This window comes from Somniosus microcephalus, chromosome 4 (genome assembly GCF_052327205.1).
Source record: "Somniosus microcephalus isolate GS21.2 chromosome 4, FLI_Smic_1.0, whole genome shotgun sequence".
NCBI classification, from domain to species: Eukaryota; Metazoa; Chordata; class Chondrichthyes; order Squaliformes; family Somniosidae; genus Somniosus; species Somniosus microcephalus.
In genome coordinates, this window is record NC_140990.1 from 269392150 (window position 1) to 269411682 (window position 19533).

The window sequence follows — 19533 nt, forward strand, 5'->3', positions numbered from 1 at the left end:
AATAAACTTTCATTTTGAAAGGCAAGGATTAATCAAGGAGTGCCAGCATGGATTTATTAAAGGGAAATTGTGTCTGAATAACTTGATCAGTTGATAAGTTGGGTCTTTAGGGGAAGTATTACAGAATGGAGGGAAGTTGGGTTATTAGGGGGAGTATTATAGAATGGAGGGAAGTTGGGTCATGGGGGGGGCGGGGGGGCGGGGGTTACAGTGTGGAGGGAAGTTGGATTCCGGGGCGAAGGGGTTACAGTATGGAGGGAAGTTGGGCCATGGGGAGAGGGGACGGATGGGGGAAGGCGTTGCAGTATGGAGGGCAGTTGGATCATTGGGGGGAGTATTACAGTATGGGGGGAAGTGATCCATTAGGGGGAGTATTACAGCATGGAGGGAAGTTCGGGGGGTGGGGGGGGGTGGCGGTTACAATATGGATGGAAGTTTGGCATTAGGGGGATTACAGTATGGATGAAAGTGGGAACCAGTAGGGGAGGGTTACAGTTTTGGAGAATCCAGGAATGCTACCAGTGATTTATGGTTCTGAAAGTTTTGCTTTGCAATAAATGTAAGCCTGACTGCTGTAATGTTTCCTGAGGGTGTCTGCTTCTTTTTGATCCATGTGAGCATACTCATCGATTTAGTACGATCACACAAAGATCTTTTCATTCTGTAAACCTTTGGACAATAAGTGCATTTGTGAAATATCAATTTTCTTTACGATGTTAGTATCTGTGAAGAAGACCGAGATCAGGTTGGTTGTAACTTTTTCTTCATACAGTTAGAAATTAAGGAACTTTTTGATACTTTTTACAGAGAAATGATGAAGAAGCTGTGGTGGACAGAGGGGGAACATGCACTATTCAGAAATCGCATTTTGAAAAAGAAGACTTAGAAGGTAAAAAAAAGTACTAATCTATCCTTTGAGTGTTAGAGGTGGAATTTAAAACCTTCCCTCTGATTTACCCTCCCTGCCTGTAATAGTAGCACCTGGCCTTTGCTTGATATTTGTCCTTAGTGGGTTAGCAGAGATTGGGAACTTGTTGTGTGGGCATCCTGGATATGAACTTACATTCTATCAGTCAATGACATAGGAACATAGGAACAGGAGTAGGCCATTTAGCCCCTTGAGCCTGTTCCGCCATTCAGTGAGATCATGGCTGATCTGTGACCTAACTACATATACCTGCTTTGGCCCATATCCCTTAATACCTTTGGTTAACAAAATCTATCAATCTCAGATTTAAAATTAACAATTGATTTAACATCAATTGCTGTTTGCGGAAGAGAGTTTCAGACTTCTAACACCCTTTGTGTGTAGAAGTGTTTCCTAATTTCACTCCTGGAAGGTCTGGCTCTGATTTTTAGACTATGCCCCCTAGTCATAGGGCTGGATTTTGTCAATGGGGAGCTTTTGGAGGTGGGACTCCCACTTGTTGGTTTTTAGTCCCGCCTCAATCGACCCGTCCATCCCCCCTCTCCATGGCCCAACTTCCCTCCATACTGTAACCCCTTCGCCCCGGAATCCAACTTCCCTCCACACTGTAACTGCCCCCCCCTCCATGACCCAACTTCCCTCCATTCTATAATACTCCCCCTAATGACCCAACTTCCCTCCATTCTATAATACTCCCCCTAATGACCCAACTTGTTTCCATTCTATAATACTCACCCTAATGACCCAACTTCCCTCCATTCTGCAATACTTCCCCTAAAGACCCACGCTATTTTCCCTTGATTGACCTTGTTAAGCCCGCCCAGCGGGCTCAGCAGGCCAATTAAGGCAAAGCCAGTTACAGGTGACGTCAGCGAGTGCCATTTCATCTGTCAAGAGCTTTTGACAGATGAAATGTCATCGTTTGACAGCTCTGTGAAGTTGTCAAACACTGACAATCTGTCTTCTAAGTTGTGTCTTTACTCAAGACTCAATTAGAAAGCCTTCCTGACCAGAAAGCAGAAGGCTGCAACTTTTGACAGTTCAGCGGCCATTCTGCTTTCTGTGCCGGTGAGCTGAGGGACTCCCGAGGCCTGAAGGAAGGAAGCCTGCAGGAAGAAGTAAAGGTAAGTAAAACTTATTAGAACACTTTACACACACCTCACACACTTACCTCTGCACACATGCACCCATTAGTCACCTGCATACCGGACATCTCGGCCCCTCCAACCCCCGCAGACCGACGGCCCGCCTTGCTGACCCTGGCGAGGTTTGGAGCCGTCGGGAAGCCCACACTTCAGGGCTCAAAATAGGGATTAGCCAAAAAACTGCCTGTTAACTACCTGTTAACAGACAGTTAATTGGCATTAATCCCCTTTCTGCCTCGAGGAGGCAGAACCTGGCATGGGTCGGCTACCCGCCTCCTGGCAAGATGGCATGGAGGCGGGTTGGGGGCGGATTGGGTACCTGCCCCCAAATTCTGCCATTTTCCCGGCAGTCCCGCCTCCAAACCCGCCTCCCCAGGGCTGGCAAAATCCGAGACACCACAGTCAGTGGAAATAGTTTCTCTCTATCTACACTATTTGTTCTCCTTAATATTTTAAAAACCTTGATCAGATCACTTCTTAACCCTCTAAATTCTAGGGAATACAACCCTAGTTTATGTAATCTCTCCTTGTAATTTAACCCTTGGAGTCCGTGTATTATTCTGGTAAACCTACGCTACACTCCCTCCAAGGCCAATATATCTTTCCTAAGGTGTGGTATCCAGAAATGCTCACAGTACTCCAGGTGTAGTCTAACCTTGGCTTTGTACAACTGCAGCATAACTTCTACCCCCTTGTATTCTAGTCCTCTAGATATAAAGGCCAGCCATTCCATTAGCCTTTTTGATTATTTTCTGTATCTGTTCATGATATTTTAATGATCTATGTACCTGGATCCTGAAGTCTCTTTGGACCTCCACTGTTTTTAACTTTTCACCATTTAGAAAATACCCTGTTCTACCCTTTTTAGGTCCAAAGTGGATGACCTCACACTTGCCTACATTGAAATCCATTTGCCACAGTTTTGTCCATTCACTTAATTAATCGATATCCCTTTGTAATTTTATGCTTTTATCTGCAATGCCTACAAAGCCGCCTATGACAAATTTGGATATATGGCTTTCTATGCCACCATATAAGTCATTAATAAATACTGTGAATAGTTGAGGCCCCAACACAGATCCCTGCGGGACGCAACTAGTCACATCCTGCTAATTAGAGTACCTACCCATTATCCCTACTCTCTGGCTCCCACTACTCAACCAATTTCTAACCAGGTCAATAATTTACCTTCAATTCCATGGACTTCTACCTTAGTTAACAGTCTCTTATGTGGGACTTTATCAAATGCCTTTTGGAAGTCCATATAAATAACATTCATAGACATTCCCCTGTCCAGTTCCTCAAAAAATTCAATCAGGTTTGTCAGGCATGACCTACCTTTCACAAATCCATGCTGGCTCTCTCTGATCAACTGAAAATTTTCGAGGTGTTCAGTCACCCTATCCTTAATTATAGATTCTAGTACTTTAAAGGAACGGCTCCTGAATCGAGAGAACTTTGAAAATTATAGTTAGGGCATCTACAATGTGCTCACCTACTTCCTTTAAAACCCTGGGATGGAAACCATCTGGGTCCTGGGGATTTGTCACTCTTTAGTGCCATTATTTTCTTTATTACTGTTATTTTACTTACGTTAATTTTATTGAGTCCCTGTTCCTGACTCAGTATTAGTTTCCTTGGGATTTCCCGCATGCTCTTTCCTCTTCCTCTACTGTAAATACTGCCACAGAGTAATTATTCAACATGTCCGCCATTTCCTTATTATCATTGACAATATCACCGATATCAGTTTTTAAGGGGTCAACATTGCTCCTGGCTACCCTCTTTTTCCTAATTCTTTGTGGTGATTTTGATATCCCTTGCAAGTTTATTTTCATACTCCCTTTTTGTAGCTTTTACTATCTGTTTTGCGATCCTTTGCTGTTCTTTGTATGTTTCCCATTCACCAGGATCTGTGCTATTTTTTGCATTTATGTATGCTTTTTCTTTTAGTTTTATGCTGTCCCTTACCTCTTTAGTCATGCATGGCTGTTTTTTTTTGGCAAGTAGAACTCTTGCCCCTCAGGGGTATAAACTAGTTCTGTATCACATTAAATTATTTTTTGAACATCTCCCATTGATCTTTTGTCTTTTTACCAATTAACAGCACACCATGTGAAAGTTCCCATGAGCTGTCCCACAATGCTGTATTTATAATTACAAATATAATGGAGTATTTAAGAATAATTCACTTACATAGTGTCATGAATCTTATCATTCATGGAGAAATGACTCATGAAATAACACTGTGCGGCCAGCTGGTGGTGCCGTCCAAGGAGTATAAATACTCGGGCGTGGGCCCAGCTTGTGCAGGACGTTTTTGTAACCAGGAACTAGTGATGTAACTAGAATCTCATGGTTGTGAAACAGTTGATTAAAGCCTTGTTTTATACTCAAACCAAGTGCTCGGTAGTCTTTTTACATCACATAGATTCATCATCTTGTGACTGAGTCCAGAGTTACAAAAATAAAGTTTTCATTCATTATTTTCTGTTATTTGTTGAATCTGTAATTATCTGTAAATACTTGTGGAATGTAAATCCTTATCTCTTATGGCATAGGATAACTCAATTATCAGAATTAAATACAGAACATAAGAACATAAGAAATAAGAGCAGGAGTAGGCCATTTGACCCTTTGAGCCTGCTCTGCCATTCAATAAGGTCATGGCTGATCTTCTACCTCATCTCCACTTTCCTGAACTATCCCCATATCCCTTGATTCCCTTAATATTAAAAGGTAAGGAGACCAAAACTGTACACAATACTACAGGTGTGGTCTCAGCAGGGCCCTATATAATTGTAGTAAGACATCTTTACTCTTATACTCAAATCTTCTTGTAATAAAGGCTTTTCTAATTGCTTGCTGTACCTGCATGTTAACTTTCAGTGATTCGTGTACAAGGGCACCCAGGTCCCTCTGAACACCAACATTTCCCAATCTCTCACCATTTAAAAAATACTCTGCTTTTCTGTTTTTCCTACTGAAGTGGATAACTTCACATTTCTGCACATTATATTCCATTTGCCAAGTTCTTGCCCACTCACTTAGTCTGCCTTGAAGCCTCCTTGCATCCTCCTCACACCATACATTCCCACTCAGCTTTGTATTATCAGCAAACTTGGATATATTACAATTGGTCCCCTCATCCAAATCATTGATGTAGATTGTGAATAGCTGAGGCCCGAGCACTGATCCTTGCGGTACCCCATTAGTTACAGTCTGCCAACCCGAAAATGACCCGTTTATTCCTACTCTCTGTTTTCTGTCCATTAACCAATCCTCAATCCATCCTAGTATACTGTATCACCCCCAATCCCATGAGCCCTAATTTTGTTTAACAACTTCTTGTGTGGCACCTTATCGAATGCCTTCTGAAAATCCAAAGTCTAAAATCATTAGTACAGAGTTGTACTAATGATTTTAGACAGACAATATAAACTACATAAGTTTTGATTTTTTGTAAAGATGTAGTTGTAAATCCACATATTCAAATTGACAAGATAATAACATTGAGGTTTTTGTCAATTATATAACATTGTAAACGGTTCAGGAGATGTGGAAATAATTACACCATTAATTTCCACAGGAATCTCCCGATCATTCGCCATAACTTCGGCAGATGATCCATGGAAACATTCACATCATAAGAACATAAGATTCCCCCACGATAGAAACATCCTTTCTGCATCTACCCTGTCAAGCCCCCTCAGAATCTTATATGTTTCAATAAGATGACCTCTTATTCTTCTAAACTCCAATGAATATAGGCCCAACCTGCTCAACTTTTCCTCATGAGACAACCCCCTCATCTCAGGAATGAACCAAGTGAACCTTCTCTGAACTGCCTCCAATGCAAGTATATCCCTCCTTAAATAAGGAGACCAAAACTGCACGCAGTACTCCAGGTGTGGTCTCACCAACGCCCTGTACAGTTGTAGCAAGACTTCCCTACTTTTATACTCCACCCCCCATGCAATAAAGGCCAGCATTCTATTTGCCTTCCTAATTACTTGCTGTACCTGCATGCTAACTTTATGTGTTTCATGTACAAGGACCCCAGATCCCTGTGTACTGCAGCATTTTGTAGTCTCCATTTAAATAATAATTTGCTTTTTTATTCTTCCTACCAAAGTGGATAACCTCACATTTTCTCACATTATACTCCATCTGCCAAATTTTTGCCCACTCACTTAACCTATGTATATCCCTTTGCATATTCTTTGTGTCCTCCTCACAACTTGCTTTCCCACCTACCTTTGTATCATCAGCAAATGTGGCTACATTACACTCAGTCCCTTCATCCAAGTCATTAATATAGATTGTAAATAGTTGAGGCCCCAGCACTGATCCCTGTGGCACCCCACTAGTTACAGTTTGCCAACCTGAAAATGACCCATTTCTCCCGACTCTCTGTTTTCTGTTAGCTAGCCAATCCTCTATCCATGATAATATATTACCCCCAACCCTGTGAACTCTTATCTTGTGCAGTAACCTTTTATGTGGCACCTTATCGAATGCCTTCTGGAAATCCAAATACACTACATCTACTGGTTCCCCTTCATCCACCCCGCTCGTTACATCCTCAAAGAACTCTAGCAAATTTGTCAAACATGATTTCCCTTTCATAAAACCATGCTGATTCTGCATGATTGTATTATGATTTTCTAAATGTCCTGCTAAATGGACTCCAGCATTTTCCCAATGACAGATGTTAGGCTAACTGGTCTGTAGTTTCCTGCTTTCTGTCTCCCTCCTTTCTTGAATAGGGGCGTTATATTTGCGGTTTTCCAATCTGCTGGGACCTCTCCAGAATCCAGAGAATTTTGGTAGATTACAACCAATGCATCCACTATCTCTGCAGCCACTTTTTTAAGACCCTAGGATGCAGGCCATCAGGTCCAGGGGACTTGTCCACCTTTAGTCCCACTAGTTTGCCTAGTACTTTTTCTCTAGCGATAGTGATTGTTTTAAGTTCCTCACTCCCTATAGCCCCTTGATTATCTATTATTATTGGGATGCTTTTAGTGTCTTCTACTGTGAAGACCGATACAAAATATTTGTTCAAAGTCTCTGCCATTTCCCTGTTTCCCATTATTAATTCCCCAATGTTATCCTCTAAGGGACCAACATTTACTTTAGCTACTCTCTTCCTTTTTATATACCTGTAGGAGCTCTTACTGTCTGTTTTTATATTCCTTGCTAGTTTACGCTCATAATCTATCTTCTCCCTTTTTATTATTTTTTTAGTCGTCTTTTGCTGGTTTCTAAAAATTTCACAATCCTCTGGCTTACCACTAATCTTCGCAACATTGTATGACTTTGTTTTTAATTTGATACCATCCTTAACTTCCTTAGTTAACCATGGATGGTTCATCCTTCTCTTAGAGTCTTTCTTTCTCACTGGAATATATCTTTGCTGAGAGTTAAGAAATATCTCCTTAAATGTCTGCCACTGCTTACCTACCGTCTGACCCTTTAATCTATTTTCCCAGTCCACTTTAACCAATTCTGTCTTCATACCTTTGTAATTGCCTTTATTTAAGTTCAGGACACTAGTTTCAGACCCAAGTTTCTCACCCTCAAGCTGAATTTGAAATTCTATCATGCTATGATCACTCTTCCCTAGAGGATCCTTTACTATGAGAACATTAATTAATCCTATCTCTGATTTGTCCAATCTATATGAAGATTAAAATCGCCCATGATTATCGCAGTACCTTTCTTACAAGCCTCCATTATTTCTTGAATTATACTCTGTCCTACTGTGTAGCTACTGGTAGGGGGCCTATAGATAATTCCCACCAGTGACTTCTTTCCCTTATTATTTCTTATCTCCACCCAAACTGATTCTACATCTTGATCTTCTGAGCCAATATCATTTCTCACTACTGCACTGATCTCATCCTTTATTAACAGAGCTATCCTACCTCTTTATCCCTTCTGCCTACCCTTCCCATATATCAAATACCCCCGAATATTCAGTTCCCAGCCTTGGTCTCCTTGCAACCACTTCTCTGTAATGGCTGTCAGATCATACCCATTTATTTCTATTTGTGCTGTCAACTCATCCAATTTGTTACAAATACTGTGTGCAATCAGATAAAGAGCATTTAATTTTGTCTTTTTACCATTTTCCCCTACTCTGATTCTACTTTCTGGTGCACTCCTATGTATATAAGCTTTGTCCCTTCCTGTCACACTCTGGTTATCATTACCCCCATCGCTACCCTGCAGTATTGCCTTCTCCTTTCTCTTTGATTTTTTAAATTTCCCCTCACCTGAACCTGCTCCCCCACTATTATGTCCCCTTGTTCTTGATTCTCCCACCAGAACAAAAGGTTTCTCCATATTCACCTTATCAAATCTTTTTAAGAACATAAGAAATGGGAGCAGGAGTAGGCCATTCCGCCCTTCGAGCCTGCTCCGCCATTCAATGAGATCATGGCTGATCTTCCTCAATTCCATTCACCGGCCTTATCGCCATATCCCTTGATGCCCTTACTAGTCAGAAATCTATCGACTTCTGTTTGAATATATCCAATGACTGAGCCTCCACAGCCCTCTGGGGTAGAGAATTCCAAAGATTCACCACCCTCTGTGTGAAGAAATTTCTTCTCATCTCAGTCCTGAATGGCCTACCCTTTATCCTGAGGTTGTGACCCCTGGTTCTAGACTCCCCAGCCAAGGGAAATATTCTCCCAGCATCCACCCTATCAAGCCCTGTAATAATTTTGTATGCTTCAATGAGATCCCCTCTCATTCTTCTGAATTCAAGAGACTACAGGCCTAGTTTACTCAATCTCTTCTCATACGACAGTCCCGCCATCCCAGGAATCAATCTCGTGAACCTTCGTTGCACTCCCTCTATGGCAAGTATATCCTTTCTTAGGTAAGAAGACCAAAATTGTACACAGTACTCCAAGTGTGGTCTCACCAAGGCCTATATAATTGGAGTAAGACTTCTTTACTCCTGTACTCAAATCCTCTTGCAATGAAGGCCAGCATACCATTTGCCTTCCTAATGGCTTGCTGCAACTGCACATTCACTTTCAGTGTCTCATGTACAAGGACACCCAGGTCCCTTTGAGCATCTGCATTCCCCAATCTTTCACCATTCAGGAAATATTCTGCCTTTCTGTTTTTTCTACCAAAGTGGATAACTTCACATTTATCCACATTATAATCCATCTGCCATGTTCTCGCCCACTCACTGAGCCTGTCGAGATCCCCTTGAAGCCTCTTTGCAACTGACACTGCCACCTAGCTTTGTATCATCAGCAAATTTGGAAATGTTATATTTGATATAATCATTGATATATATTGTGAATAGCTGGGGCCCAAGCACCGAACCTTGCGGTACCCCGTGAGTCACAGCCTGCCATTCTGAAAAAGACCCGTTTAACCCTACTTTTTGTTTTCTGTCTGTTAACCAATTCTCAATCCATGCTAGTATATTACCCCCAATTCCATGTGCCCTAATTTTGTTCACCAACCTCTTGTGTGGGACCTTATCGAAGGCCTTCTGAAAATCCAAATACACCACATCTACTGGTTCCCCTTTGTCTACTCCACTGGTTACACCCTCAAAGAACTCCAATAGGTTTGTCAAACAGGACTTCCCTTTCATAAATCCCTGTTGACTCTGCCCAATCTTACTATTAGTTTCTAAGTGCCCAGTTATTGCATCCTTTTTAATAGATTCCAGCATTTTCCCAACGACTGATGTGAGGCTAACAGGTCTGTAGTTCCCTGTTTTCTCTCTCCCTCCTTTCTTAAATAGCGTGGTTACATTTTAATATTTTAAACTCCTTGATCAGATCACCCCTCAATCTGCTATATTCAAGTGACTACAAGCTAAGTTTATGCAACCTGTCCTCATCATTTAACCCTCTGTTCTGATGAATCAGCTCTGCACCCCTTCCAAGGCCAATATATCCTTCCTGATGTGCGGGGCCCTAAATTGAACTCTCTACTCCAGATGGGGTCTTACCAAGGCTCTATCCAACTGAAACATAACTTTTTCCCCTTTGTAATTCAGCTCCCTTGAGATAAAGGCCAACATTCCATTAGCCTTTTTGATTGCTTTTTGTACTTGTCTGCTGGCTCTTAATGATTTGTGTACTTCGACTACTAAATCTCTGCTCCTCTACAGTCCCTTGTTTCTCATCATTTAGAAAATACTCCGATTTATCTTTTTTGGGTCCAAAGTGGATGACCTCATACTTGCCTACATTGAACTTCATTTGCCATAGTTTTGCTGACTCACTTAATCTGTCTATGTCCCTTTGGAACTTTCTACTCTCGTCTGCACTACTTACTGACCCCCCATACTTATTCCCCACCTAGTTTCTGCCGAATTTGTCAGCAGGGTCTTAAAGTAGGTTTTAGGTGCCTGATTTAGGTAGGTGCTTCGGGTGTGCGAGCTGGCGCCCAGAAATTGGTCCCCTTAACTCCTACTTTTGCCCAGAAATTGGGCACGATATCGACCAATTTACACCCCATTTCATTTATTTCTTTGTATTTCTGGTTAGTCTTAAGAGATTTTGAGTTTATTTTCATTGAACACAGCTAGCTTGTATCCATAAAAATGACCTAATTCTTCCCTTTTTATTTCTTTTAACCACGTACTTTCTACACTGAAAAACACGGTGAATTATATGTTCCCAGGCTTCTACTGGTGCTGCTCTGGAACTGGCAGCTTGGAGTGCACAGGCTTTTACAGTGGCTTTGTAATTATGACCCATCAGGAATGTCCTTGTATGATGCAAGACATTTATAAACCTAAAATTCCTCCTAAATTGTAGACAATAAGGATTCTTCCCCAGAGCATTTCAACAGAATTAATTGAGTTGGTAACACCTGCCTTCTCAATGTTGGGGTATTTCAAGAAATATTTATTCATCCTTGTATTTGATAAGATCACTGGCATAGCATCACGGTCTCATAGTGTCATTAGTCACAGTGAAGGGCATAAATTTCTTTGCCAACTAAAACATTTTGACAGTTCAGTTGCTGTGGCAATGCTTTTCAATGACAGTACCATGGTAACTATGCACCTTTTATATTGGTCTGTTAATTTGGATTCCAGGAACCCAGCATCAGTGAATTAACTTCCAGTGTATATAGCCTTTATTCCAACGCACTCCTGGCCGGACTCCCATGTTCTACCCTCCGTAAACTTGAGGTCATCCAAAACTATGCTGCCCGTGTCCTAACTCGCACCAAGCCTCGCTCACCATCACACCTGTGCTCACTGACCTACATTGGCTCCCGGTTAAGTAATGCCTCAATTTTAAAATTCTCATCCTTGTTTTCAAATCTCTCCTTGGCCTCGCCCCTCCCTTTCTCTGTAATCTCCTCTAGCCCTACAACTCTCCAAGATATCTGCGCTCCTCCAGTTCTGGCCTCTGGAGCATCCCCAGTTTTAATTACTTCACCATTGGTGGCCGTGCCTTCAGCTGCCAAAGCCCTAAGCTCTGGCATTCCCTCCCTAAACTTCTCCGCCTCACTTTCCTCCTTTAAGAGGCTCCTTAGAACCTACCTCTTTTTTTCGTCATCTGTCCTAATATCTCCTTATGTTAGGTGTCAAATGTTGTTTGAAAACATTCCTGTGTTGCATCTTGGGATGTTTTACTACGTTAAATGCTATATAAATACAAATTGTTGTTATTGTTGTTGTTTGTTGTTGTGGTTAGATCCACTTTTCATTGACTGCTGGCAGATATGTGATTGTAGTTTTACCTGGGTCTACAAGGCTAATGCCAATTTATTGAACACAGATTTAGCCTGGAGAGAGATCACAAACAACAGACTCGTGAATCCAACTTAAAAGACCAATATAAATGGCACTTAAATACTGCTGTTCTTTCAAAGTAGTATAGATTGCTGTTTTCATGAACATAATAGGACCGTTTATATTCAACTTTTAGTTTGGATTCCAGAGGACTGCAGCTATTACCTAGTTCCTGGCATTTCAATTGAATTCAATTCAATTTTATTTGTCATATATGCAGCAGACATGTGTACTACACAATGAAATGTTGATTTTTACGAGTCCTCCCAACATTGGAATAAATATGGCATAGCAATAATAAAAATACTAATAGAAATACAGTAATAATAAATAAAGCAACAGTAATAAATAATAATAAATTATTCATTCATGAGTCTTATGGCCTGGGGGTAGAAGCTGTTTCGAAACCTGCTGGTACGAGACCGTATACTTCGGTATCTCTTACCGGACGGGAGCAGGGCGAAGAGGTTGTGGCTGGGGTGGCTCGTGTCTTTGATGATTCTCAGGGCCTTCCCCCGGCACCTCTCGGGGTAGATATCCTGCACAGCAGGTAGTTTAATTCCTATAGTATGTTGTGCAGCGTTCACCACCATCTGTAGAGCCTTGCGGTCTATGGCGGTGCAGTTGCCATACCAGGTAGTAATGCAGCCGGACAGGATACTCTCGATGGTGCACCGGTAGAAGTTGGTGAGAATCTGGGGGGCCATTCCAAATTTCTTCAGTCTCCTGAGGAAGAACAGGCGTTGGCATGCCTTCTTGGTTACGACGTCGATGTGATGGGACCACGTTAAGTCCTCCGTAATGAATACACCCAGGAATTTGAAGCTGCTGACCCTCTCCACCTCAGCCCCTTCAATGTAGATTGGGGTGTGTCCCTCCCCCTGCCACTTCCTGTAGTCCACGATCATCTCCTTTGTTTTGCTGATGTTGAGGGAGAGGTTGTTGTACTTGCACCATTCTACTAGGGCTCTTACCTCCTCCCTGTAGCCTGTCTCGTCACCATCTGTGATCAGGCCTACAACGGTAGTGTCATCAGCAAACTTGATGATGGAGTTGGAGTTGTGTGTGGCCACGCAATCGTGAGTAAACAGGGAGTACAGAAGGGGGCTGAGCACACAACCCTGGGGAGCTCCCGTGTTCAGGATCAGTGTGGAGGAGGTATTACTGCCTATTTTTACCACCTGGGGTCTGCCCGTCAAGAAGTCCAGGATCCAGTTGCATAGGAAGGTGTTAAGTCCTAGCTCACTGAGCTTGTTGACAAGCTTGGAGGGGATAATGGTATTGAATGCTGAACTATAATCATTTATGTTGTTAAATCTGTTTTTGATAGATCGGCAGCAGACTTGTGGGCCAATATAACAAGTCTGCTGGTGGTCTACTGAAAACTGAGTTAACAGCACAAATGAGGGAACCAGCACATGGGTGCTGAGTTCCTAGAGTTCAATTAAAGGGTGCCAATGTAAAAGTATGGAATCACTACAAGCACAATAGTGATCACCATCCTACCGCTCAGTGTTAAGTACATCTATCTGTTAGATATTAAAAACATTGAGTGGTCTCAGGATTCCAAAGGTACCACACCAGTAGCATTGAGTGACAAATTGAAAACAATGTGACAGTCCTTTGAGTAAGCTTTCTGTGTCGTACTCCCCCAACTGCTGAGCAAGATTTTGTTCTTACACCTCCACTAAGAAAATATTCAACTCCTAAAACCCTCTGCAGAGCAAATATTCACCTCTTCCTGCTTATGAGCAAGTATTCGGCCCCCACCCTCCCAGCTGATGAAGCATTGCCTTCCCCAGCTGAACAGGGTGTCAGCCTATAACCACCCAGCCCTCTGTTGTGCAATATTTTGGCTCCCTCCCATCTCCCTCGCTGACCAAATATTGGGCTCCCTACCATGCCTCATTGAGCAAGCCAACCTACCTCCCCCACTGAGCAAGTATGCGGCACCTTCCTCCCCCACCCAAAATGAAATGGTGCCTCCTCAAAATTCTTGGCTGACGTTGGCTGGAAACCAGTGATTCCAAGTAGCTGGCAAGTTACCAAGAATGCCTGAAGCACCAAAGGAAGACTCAGCATCTGGGCAAAATGACCTGCAAAGTAAAATGGGAAATAAAAAGAAAAGCTACCCACCCTATAAGCAAGTACCCCCACTTTCTACTGAGCAGGAATCCTGGATCCTCCCCCCACTGAGTAGAAAATCGTGGACAGCATTCGGTTCCCCCCCAGCCCGCTGGCTCATATTTCCCACTTATTCAACACTGGCTGCTTCGGAACCTTCCAATCCTTCCTCCTACCCGCTGGCTACATTTCCTATTCCAACCCATCTTCTGGCTGCCAATACCTTTCCCACCCCACATTCCCACTGGCTGCATTTCCCCCTCACAGGCTACCCACTACCCTGCTTCATTTCCCCATGTGTAGTAACACCCCACCAACTACATTTCCAAGAAGCAGCACTCACCCACGCCACCCCCCTCCAGAACTCTCACTGTAGTTTTCCTCGCCGATGGCTGGTTGTCCATTCGCCCTATCCCCGCTGATTTGAATTCCCCTTACTGAGCGCTCCCTTAAAGAACCTCTCATGTACTGTTGTCTGTTACCATCGGATCTGTGGAGTCTCTTCATCACACTGCAAATGTGGCAGATTCCATAACACTGGGAGTCTCAGCACAATGCAGAATTGCTTCAGGGTGCGTGGTACAGCAAGATAAAAAAGGACTTTTGAAATCAGTTTTCATGGTCGATTTAAAATGACCTTTTTGGGTGTTTTTCAGTTTTTGTTATTAGCAGCAAAAATCAGGAGAATATCAAAAATGATCTAGGGTAAATTCAGAGTTTTTATTTTGAACATCAATAAGCCTCAGGAAAACAAACAAGACCAACAAGGTACAGTTAAGCTAAATAACAACTCACAATTATTTACGCAATTCACACATATCACTTTTATGGGCCTCAATGACAGTTAAAAAGTAATATAAGTTTCCATGCTCATAAAATACTGTTATTTTAGCAGTACAATATGTCTATAGTATTTATGAATGGACTGTGTGCTATAAATGTTGACTGCTAAATGTATGCTTAAAGTAGCACATCACTACCATAGTATCATGAAGCATAAATTTTTTAATGTCTGACTGAACTATGAAATAATTGATGCTAAAGTTTAATTTTTCAGTACGTGTGATGAACAGTATATTGTGATCATTATATGCGGTATATCCATTTGGCTAATAACTTTATCATTGTCATTAATGTCGTTATCAAGGCTCTTCATAGTGTCCAGACATTATGGTCACAAAATTTGGCTCCGTGGTGCCTGTTGTTTGAGCGCTATGGGTGCCGATTCGGGTCCAAAATGACGTCCCCGGCGCGCGCACACTTCTGGTGCGGGCCACACAAAAAGCCATTGTGGGAGCGTGCGCTGGAAGTATGCAGAGTAGGCAGATTGTGATGTCAATCTGCATGCAACGTTGATTTGACGCCAGCGCTGCCATTTTGGAGCTCAACGCTCCAGCTGATGCCTTCTCTTAAACACGCACAGCTGAACACGCGTTCAGCAGCAGGAAGGATTCCCCACCAGCGCTATTTAAAGGGATCATCACCAACTTGTAGGTTAGTTGCTGATTGATTGCTATTGGCTGATGCTGAGTTTGTAGAAGTATTTGGTGGTTCATACAGTCATTTTAAATTGCTGAAGTCTACAGGGAGTGGTGTGGCAGGTACTGAATGACTTTATCCTTACTTCAAGGATTCTGCACAGACCACTTGCTCCCAGACATGGGTGCAGTAGTAAACATTCCACTTGGCCTACAGCATGACAGGGAGAATGAGCAGAGGCGACACAGAGCAGGACAAGCTGCTGGCAGAGGGAGGAGGAGTGGGGGGAGAAGGGCTCTCAGCAGGAGGCCATATCCACCCAGGGTGTTCAGGGAGCAATACTCCTACCTGAACCTCAGCGAGGAACAGTGTGTTAGATGCCTGCGCTTCACCAAGGATGTCCTCACCAAAATCTGCCACCTGCTGCAGCCATAACTACAACCTCAGATTAGGGTGAGGATTGCGTTGCCAGTGACTGTGAAGGTCATGGTGGCCATTAACTTTTATGCGTCGGGCTCTTTACGGGCTGGAGCAGGAGATATTTGCAACACCTCCCAGTTTGCCGTGTACTGTTGCATAAGGGAGGTATCTGCGGCTCTGTATTCCAAGAGAGCTGACTACATTTCCTTTCCTTTGGCCAGAGAGCAGCAGGCCGAATGAGCATGCAGCTTTGTGAGGATTGCAGGCTTCCTCATGGTGCAGGGTGCTATTGACAGCATACATGTCACTTTGTGGGTGCCACATCTCAACTCTGAGATGTACCGCAACCGAAAGGGATTCCACTCCCTCAGTGTCCAGCTGATGTGCGACCATTGGCAGTGAATCATGCAGGTCAGTGGCCGGTATCCTGGCAGCAGTCATGATGCCTTCATTCTGTGGCATTCCGCTGTCCCATCTGCATTTGAGCCACCACGTCAAACCAGATGGTGGTTACTGGGATACAAGGGATATCCATCAACAACATGGCTCATGACTCCGTTGCGCAGCCCACACACATGTGGCTGTATTCATGCAATGAAAGTCATGCTGACACATGAAACATCATCGAGCACGCCGTTGGCATGCTGAAGCAATGCTTCTGCTACCTGGACCGCTCTGGAGAAGCCCTGCAGTACTCGGCCGAGCAGGTGTCGAAATTTGTGGTGGTCTGCTGCATGCGGCACAATCTCGCCATCATGAGGGCACAGCCCTTGCCACTAGCCATATGGTGATCAGCTGAGGAGCATGCGGAGGAGGAAGGCAGGAGGAAGTGCTGGAAGAGAAAGTGAGGAGGCAACCCAGACAGCCCTTTTCTGGCTGGGCTCTCTGTGACTGATTCATCTGGCTGTGATACCAGTAAATGCAACCCCAGTTCCACATTCACCAACAGTCCCGCACCTTACCTTCCCTCTGTTCCTGACCATCACAGCGTCCGCTTGGCCACAATGCAGAACTAAAAGCCAACACAAAATAAACATTCCAAACTGAATTTATAAATGAAATCATGCCATCTTGCATACAAATGTAAACTAATCACCCTTGTGCATTCCCTTAGTGCCTGTCTTCCGTGTGCCTTTGCCTGTCCTACTGCTCCTGTGCAGTCCTACCCCAGTGGCAGCAGCATGGCTGGTGGAAGACTGCAGACTTTCATTAGAGGAGACTGCAGAAGGTTTTGGAGGATGACCTCGAGCAACTCTGGGCCTAGAAGGCCTGGCTTCGGACTGCACCATCTCGGCAGGAGCGGCAGCAGTCTGGGCTGGCTGGCTGACAGGCAACAGCAAGGGCACTGGCAGTGGTGGGAGCACGAATGTTGTCATACTGAGAGAGGACAGCAGGTTTGTACTCCACAGAGCCACTGCCACTCCCCTGGGGTGGCACCTCAGCAATCCTAGTAATCTGTTGGAGGACAGATCGCTGGACTGATGTGACACCCTGCAAGCCCCTTTGAACACTTGTAAGTGCAGCCATGATGGCAGCAGTCTGAGTTTGCCTGACAGAACTCTGAGCTTGCACTGCAGCACCCAGACATTGGGTGGCTTCTGCTTGTGCTGCAATGGAAGCTGAGACATCGGCCATCAGATGCTGCATCATGGTTGGGTCCGCAAGTGTGCTAATGGAGTTGGCCATCATTTCCATGCTGGAAAGGATGGGCTCCAAGCTCTGTGCAAATGTCTGTGCCAAGTTGGTGCCGGACTCCGCCATGCTCCTTGACATTGCACGCAGGCTTTCTGGCAGGCCTGCCAGTGCACCAAGCATTTTATTGTGCATACCCATCAGCCTTCTTCTGTAGGCCGTCCCATCGAAGTGCTCATCTGAGTCCTCTGCAGCAGAACTCGTGTGCGACGTCACCCTCTGAGGAGCTGGCACCTACACTACGCTTGCCCCACCCTGGCTGCAAGCCACTCGTGCCCGGTGTCTCACCACGTGCAGATCCTCTAAAGTAGGCGGAGTTTCAATATCTGAGTTGGTGACTGCAAGTGTGAAATCGAGTGATGGTGCTGTGTCTTCAGCATCACTGCCTTCTTCCTCTACCAGTTCTTGCTCCTCCACCACTGCCTGGCCAGGTTGCCGTTCTTGGGTATTTGAAAGGAGAAAGGCACAAGGGTAGGGTTGTGGTGAGTGTGGGGGGGGGGGGTGCGGGTGGGGGAAGCAACAGGTACATGCTTACACCATCTACAGCTTGTAAATCAGAAGAGATTGTGGGACGAGGAGGAAGTGGGATGTGAGAAGGAGGATTAGGTATGAGGATACTGTCATCTTCGATTGTTTCAGCCACGCCACTGGCCACAGGCTCAGCGAAGACCACTCCAATAATCTCCAGCACCGTCTCCTCCATGGGGGTTAGGTCATGCAGGCACGCCTGTCCCCTTGTGGATAGCTCCTGCTGCTTCTGTTTGTGAGCCACCTTGTCTTGCAAGAGAGAGGGAAGTGTGTCAAGTGAGTGTGGTGCAATGTGTTTGGGTGATGTGCCTGTCATGGTTGAATAGCTGGCAGTGTGTGCAAGCTGTGATATGTGGGTGTGATACTTGCAGAAGTGCTTAGTGTATGAGGGTGAGGTGAAGATATGAATGTGAGGTATGAGTCCTGACTGATAGAGATTGTTGGTAGGTGAGTGATGGGGGTGTGGTGCATTGAGCAGTGTGTGAGGCTAGTGGTGCATTTGAAGATGAATTTACTGACCCTTACCATTCGTGTGAGGTCATTGAACTTTTTGCGGTACTTCATCCAGGTCCTTGGGGCTTGACATCAGGCATTGACTGCCAGGGATGTCTGCTCCCACTGGCTTCTTCGGGTATGTCTGGAGGGCCTCCTGGCTCCCTGTGGATAGAGGACCTCTCTCCTCCTGTCCACCCCCTCTACTAAGGTCTCCAGTGCAGAATCTGAGAAACTTGGAGCACCCTCTGTGCCCTGTTATGCCATAATTCAGTGTTCTTCTTGCTCACACTCTCTTTCCCAGCCACTTCAGCACCTGCTCCAGCTGGATTGCACCTCCCCTTTAAGAGGTGCAGCTTGGCTTTAAGTAGTGCAGGCTAGCTTTAAGTTGTGCTAGGCTCACACAAACTTGGGCCCCCTACTGAAGCGCTGAGCCACTGTACAGTGCATTTAGCGCTTCCTCACCGCTGCAATCATTTTAATTAGCAGGCAGCATGAAAATTTCATGCTGCCTGCATCGGACTCAACGGGCGCAGGCTGATAGCACATCGCGATACCCACGCCTGTTTTCAGGGGCGATCGAATTTAGCCCCAGTAGTTGTAGTCCGGACTTTATTGTTAGTAAGAAATTAATGGGAAATTTCAGAGTTTTATCCTCAAATCTGGCAGGAAATCAGTTTTATTCAATACTCATCCAAAAAAAAGTGGAAATTTATCAGTGACAGTCAGTAAAAATTGATTTTAAAGGTCACTAAATATAAAGGGTGCAAGACAGGTGCTTCAAATTTAAATATTAAATCTTATTTTATTTAAAATCATTCACATTCACTTAAGTATTGAGCTTGATATACTTGTGTGATCTACGATAATGGTTTTAGACACAGCTGTTTATAATGCACTGTCTGCATGACTTAAATATAACACTATGG

The 19533-nt window shown here is 44.1% G+C and overlaps 1 protein-coding gene across 3 annotated transcripts in view; it reads left to right on the forward strand.

Annotated features, from left to right (window-relative positions):
- LOC147120450 (sodium-driven chloride bicarbonate exchanger-like) overlaps positions 1 to 19533 on the forward strand; it is a 424151-nt gene that overhangs the window by 111303 nt on the left and 293315 nt on the right. For all 3 annotated transcript variants that reach the window (XM_085986414.1, XM_085986415.1, XM_085986416.1), the window contains exon 2: positions 808 to 889. In XM_085986414.1, the coding sequence (XP_085842540.1) occupies positions 808 to 889 (82 nt within the window). The remainder of the gene's footprint in view (positions 1 to 807; positions 890 to 19533) is intronic.